The 6,000-nt window shown below is 54.1% G+C and overlaps 1 protein-coding gene across 1 annotated transcript in view; it reads left to right on the forward strand.

Moving 5' to 3' along the window:
* The window catches only part of COL9A1 (collagen type IX alpha 1 chain), a 96,510-nt gene that overhangs the window by 72,181 nt on the left and 18,329 nt on the right, over positions 1-6,000 (forward strand). The window contains exon 32 of the mRNA XM_026656253.2: positions 3,219-3,251. Coding sequence (XP_026512038.1) covers positions 3,219-3,251 — 33 coding nt within the window. The remainder of the gene's footprint in view (positions 1-3,218; positions 3,252-6,000) is intronic.

Below are 6,000 nucleotides of genomic sequence, written 5' to 3' on the forward strand. Positions count from 1 at the left end.
CCTGGGAAACCTGCTACTCCACTACAAGCTATCACGGATTGGGAGAGCAACCACTTTCAGGCAGGACTGGATTAATTCTCCTGTGGGCCCAGGGCTATTAGATTTTGTGGGGCCCTGTATACAAGTCTTTTCACTAATTGAAAACAAAATGAGCACAATTATGGCATCGAGGCTATTAACGCTATACTAAACTTGCCTTTTAATTAACATTAAGCCATTCTGTGGTTACATTTCAGTTTTAAAACATATAGAATATAGTTAAGTTAATTCAAAATAGCCTACTTCTTACCTTGGAACAGCTGTTATATTTGTTTCTTTCCGAGAGGGAGTTTGGCTGCAGGAGGGGGTTCCAGACTGGGGCAGAGTGTTGGGGTATGGGCTCTGGAAGGGAGTTTGGTGCAGGAGGGGATTCTGACCTGGGGCAGGGGGTGCTTACCACAGGCGGCCCCAGGCCGGCAGCGCAGCAGGGCTCTGGCAGGCTGCCTGCCTGCATGCTGTGGCCCCACGCCACTCGCAGAAGCAGCCAGCTGCTGGCACATCTCTGCGTGCCCCTGAGGGGAGGGGGACAGCATGTCTCTATGCGCTGCCTGCACCCACAAGTGCCGCCCTCGCAGCTCCCATTGGGAGCTGTGGGGACAGTGCTGGGGGCGGGGGCAGCACGTGGCGCCACCTCCCCCCCCCCCCCCACCAGGGACCACAGAGACGTGCCAGCAGCCAGCCACTTCCGGGAGCGGCGTGGGGCCACGGCATGCAGGCAGCCTGCCTGAGCCCTGCTGCGCCGAGGCCCCCTTTTGCCCAGGGCCCTGGGCTGCAGCCCCTAAAGCCCCTGCGTTAATCCGGTCCTGCTTTCAGGGAAATATCTCCATTGGTATTATGATAAAATGCATCTATACATCATTATGATAGTAATTTGAGCTTGGTGTAGGACAGTAATTTTGTTTCACAGAGGATTTTGAGATTTCCAAAACTGGTTCTGTTATGATTTGGAACAGAAACCATATCTGCACATGTGGCAGAATGGACTCGCCGTCCCTATCTGAAACCCTAGGTCAGTGGTGGGCAATCTGCGGCTCGTCAGGGTAATCTGCTGCCGGGCCGTGAGACAGTTTGTTTACATTGACTGTCCGCAGGCATGGCTGCCTGTATCTCCCAGTGGCCGCGGTTAGCAATTGGCCGGGAATGGTGAACCACGGCCACTGGGAGCTGTGAGTGGCCATGCCTGCGGACAGTCAATGTAAACACTGTCTTGCGGCCTGCCAGCGGATTACCCTGACGGGCTGTGTGTGGCCTGTGGGCCGCAGGTTGCCCACCACTGCTCTAGGTACATACTCAGGGCGGCTAGCTTATCTCTCTGTCTGTTCAGCCGCAGCCACATTGCTATTTTTAGCATGCTAGCTCAATCAAAGCTAGCCCAGATATGTCTACCCAACCTGGAAATTATACCTCCAGCCAGGGCCGGCTCCAGGCGCCAGCTTGCCAAGCAGGTGCTTGGGGCAGCCACTCCGGAGAGGGGCGGCACGTCCAGCTATTCGGCGGCAATTTGGCGGATGGTCCCTCACTCCCGCTCGGGGCAAAGGACCTCCCGCCGAATTGCCGCCGCAGATCACGATCGCGGCTTTTTTTTGTTTGTTTTTTGTTTTGTTTTTTTTTGCGCTGCTTGGGGCGGCAAAAACCCTGGAGCCGGCCCTGCCTCCAGCTCCAGTGTAACATACCTTCAGGCAGCCCATCAGGCAACCTGCCCCAGAGCTGGGGAGCCTGGGCTGCTGAGGCTGGGAGCTTGGTGACTTTTGGCTCCCCATCAGCTAGTCAGGCTGCCCACCAGTAAGCTGGGCAGGCAAGATGGCAGGAAAACAGGCAGGTTTTGAAACCTGCCTGGCTTCCGGGGGAGTTTTGTTGAAAGTGACGCGGTCCCGCAGAACATTCTGATTTCAACAAATCAGCAAATTCTGATTAAAAAAGCGTTTCAGCAGTTTTTCTGCCCAACTCTAATTATTATAGACCAGGGGTGGGCAAACTGTTTTAATCCGGCCCTCGAGCTCCCACTGGGGAGCAGGGTCTGGGGCTTGCCCTGCTCCAGTGCTTAGCCGAGGAGCAGGGTTGGGGGCTGCTCCACGCAGCTCCCAGAAGCAGCGGCATGGCCCCCCTGCGGCGCTCCAGCCAGGGAGCAGGGTCAGGGGCCGCTCCACACGGCTCCTGGAAACAGCGGCATGGCCAGAGGCCTCCACTCTGCACGGTGCCCCCGCCCCAAGCACCGCCCATGCAGCTCCCATTGGCTGGGGACCACAGCCAATGGGAGCTGCAGGGGTGGTGCCTGTGGATGGGGCAGCGTGCAAAGGCCGTGCCTCTGAGTAGGAGCTGGAGAAGGGACATGCCGCTGCTTCTGGAAGCAGCTTGAGGTAAGCGCCACCTGGAGCCTGCATCCCTGAGCCTCTCCCCATGCTCCAACTCCCTGCCCCAGCCCCACCCCAGAGCCCGCACTCCCAGCTGGAGCCTGCACCCCTTCCCACACCCCAACTGCCTGCCCCAGCCCTGATCCCCCTCCTGCCCTCCAAACCCCTCGGTCCGAGCTCAGAGCACCCTCCTACACCCCACACTCCTCATCCCCAGCCCCACCCCAGAGCCTGCACCCAGCCAGAGCCCTCACCACCCCCCCACATCCCACTCCACCACCCCAGCCTGGAGCCCTGTCCCGCACCCTGATCTCCTCATTTCTGGCCCCACCCCGGAACCTGCACCCCCAACCAGAGCCCTCACCCCCCCCACACCCCAACCTCCATTTTGTGAGCATTCATGGCCCGCCATACAATTTCTATTCCCAGATGTGGTCCTTGGGCCAAAAAGTTTGCCCACCCCTGTTATAGACTATTACTCAACAATGGGGTGTTAGGGGGCTTTCCTTGTTTATCATATATATTTTGAAATATATATTATAAATAAACAAACATATTTGATAATATGGTACAAAAATCACTTTTTGAAATTGCAATACTAATGGAAAAACTGAAATCTGTTTTTTTCACAAATAAATGTATTAATACAAATTACTTTCAATCCTTTTGGTTGATTTATAGGTGTCATTTTGTGTACTTCAGCAAATTCCTTAGCTCTTAATAGAACAATCATTTTTTAAACATTGAGGAAAACATATCAAAAACACTGCATTTGTAATTGAATATGAATATCCTGTTCTGACATAATTTGTCTTATTTTTGGTTTAGGGTGATATGGGATTGCTGGGCCCAAAGGGATCAGTAAGTATGATGAACTACACTGTTATAGAAAATCAAAGGTATAATAAATTGCGTGGATCGTTTTCTGGTTTAGGAAACAGAGTACAAATATTTAGCTCTTCAAGAACTGTCGTGTAAGCAAATGAAATCCCACACTCATTTTTTGTTTTTAAAATTCTGCATGACTCTAATATACAGACTAACTTTGAATAGGAATTCTCATCTTGCAAATTAAACCCTGTAAAAGAACATGGTAGTTTTATTTGCAATTAGGATACGACTTGTGGATATGTCAGTTTGGAGAGTGAGTGATATTGCATAAAAGCACTGGCAAGACGGTGTCCTGCAGACAGTTTATAGTCTTTCTTCTATGACAGTTCTGGCTATTGGGTTATAATGTCTTTGAAAACAAAATTATTTCTGGTACCAATCCCATGTACTACCTTATCCTGAAATTAAAGATAGTGGGCTGATGGGAAGCCTAGCAGAAGCACCTTATGTACCATAGAGGAAAAAGAATAGGAGATTTCATCTTGATCCTTTATTTTTGGATCATCCAAGGTTGGGAGTATTACTGTAGCTGAGGGATTGGTCTGTAACAATAACTGTTCTTACCATGAGAAACTGAGGATGGATATAAAGAAAAGCTCTGCCAGCATCCTCAATGGAAGGTGGAATCGTGGGTCTGAAAAAGCCTTCTAACAAGCACTAGAATCAGGAGCTTTAATGGAATAAATGAAACATGGGATCTTCCAAGGCAGTGGGTCTCAAACTATTGTACGGGTGACCCCTTTCAGATAACAAGCCTCTGAGTGCGACCCCCTCATATAAATTAAAAATATTTTTTTATATATTTAACACCACTATAAATGCTGGAGGCAAAGCAGGGTTTGGGGTGGAAGCTGACAGCTCGTGACCCCCCATGTAATAACCCCATGACCCCCTGAGGGGTTTTGACCCCCAGTTTGAGAACCCCTGTTCTAAGAACTGCTGCCTAAAATCACACAGTTCCCTTACTGTGGCCCTAGACTGATCATCTTGGTGAGTGGTCCCGCAATGGAGAGACAAACTTGGCAATTGGTCAGATACGGTGAGAAAGAGAGACTGGGGCAATGCAGAGCCTTCAGGATTGGGAGAGCGTTGGTAATAAACATGTTAAAGCCTACTTGCTGGATTTCCTTTGTGCAAGTCCAGTAGCCTTTAAGATAGCTCCATCTTGTGGGTTTAACAGAGATCACATACGGGTAATTTACCACATTTGTGGGCATCCCCTTGAGTTGGGAAGTTCCTTGTTTTTGATAGATTTGTGGATGCCTAAAGTGCTTGGGTATTTATTTATTATTTTATTGTAGTAGCACCCAGAGCACCAGACAGGTCAGGGCCTCATTGTGCTGAGTGCTGCACAAACATATGAGTGAGAGACCGTCCCTGACCCGAAGAGTTTATAGTCTAAGCCTGCACTCCACTAGAAAGTGTTTGCCCATATTCCATATAGCCGTATAGATATACCGGCAACCCCCTTCCTTCCCTCCTCCCGCCGGGGGAGACACAGCTCATCTACACTAGGACCTGCTATGTCAGGGTTTGTGTGTGTGATATTTTCATACTCCAAACCAACATAGCTATGTCGGTAAAACTTTAAACTGTAGACCAGGCCTAAGGCCCCTGCAATGTGTGTGCAAGGCAGAGTTCTGTGCCCAGGCTGAACCCAAATGAGGTAAACAAACTAACAACCCCCCCGACCTTCTCAAACTCCTCTGCCTGATCTCCTTGGCCCTCCATGTGGGCTTAAGGGGCTGACTGTAGGGCTACCATATGTCCGGATTTCCCCGGACATGTCCAGCTTTTCGGTCTATAAATAGCCATCCGGGGGGGGATTTTTAAAAATCTAAAAATGTCTGGGATTTCCCCCCGGTCGGCTATTTATAGACAGAAAAGCGGTGGCCAAGCGCCGCTGGGCACCCAAAGCCCCTTCCCGGCTCCCCCCATCCCCTGCAGCCTTACCACGCTGTCCGGCCCGCAGCTGCCTTCCCCCTCCTCCACTCCCCTGAACACTCCGCCCACCTGCTCCTCCCCCTCCCCTGCTTCCTGCAGGGGCAAGTAGGAGGCAGCAGCAGGTAAGCTGGGGCAGGGGGGCGCGAGGAGGAGAGCTCCGGGGAGGCGCGGCCCTGGCCGAGCGGCTCCTTCCGGCCCGGGCCGAGCGGTGCCCGGCGGCCCCAGCGGCTCCGGCCCAGCTCAGGCCCCAGCGGCTCCGGCCCCGGTTCCGGCCCCAGGGTGGCGACCCCGGTTCCGGCCGAGCACCCCCGGCCTGGCCCAGCTCAGGCCCCAGCGGCTCCGGCCCCGGTTCCGGCCCCAGGGTGGCGACCCCGGTTCCGGCCGAGCACCCCCGGCCCGGCCCGGCTCGGGCCCCAGCAGCACCGGCTTGGGCCCCGGCCCGGCTCGGGCCCCAGCAGCGCCGGCCTCGGCTCCGGCGGCTCGGGCCCCAGCAGTGCCGGCCCTGGTTCCAGCCGAGCGCGCCGGCCCAGCCCCGGCTGAGCACCTCCGGCCCAGCCCCAAGCCCCGCAACCCGGGCCGGAGTGCAGCCCGATTCCTGGGCTCTTTAAAGCCGGCCCTGGTCAGGGGACAGGGAGGGGGGGTTGGATGGGTCGGGTGTTTGGGGGAGGGGCTGTCAGGGGGGCAGGGGTGTGGAGAGGGGTTGGGACAGTCAGGGACAGGGAGCAGGGGGGGTTAGATGGTTCTGGGGGGGCTGTCGGGGGGGCAGGGGTGTGGA

This window comes from Terrapene carolina, unplaced genomic scaffold (assembly GCF_002925995.2).
Source record: "Terrapene carolina triunguis isolate 2854851 unplaced genomic scaffold, T_m_triunguis-2.0 Scaffold42, whole genome shotgun sequence".
Lineage (NCBI taxonomy): Eukaryota > Metazoa > Chordata > Testudines > Emydidae > Terrapene > Terrapene triunguis.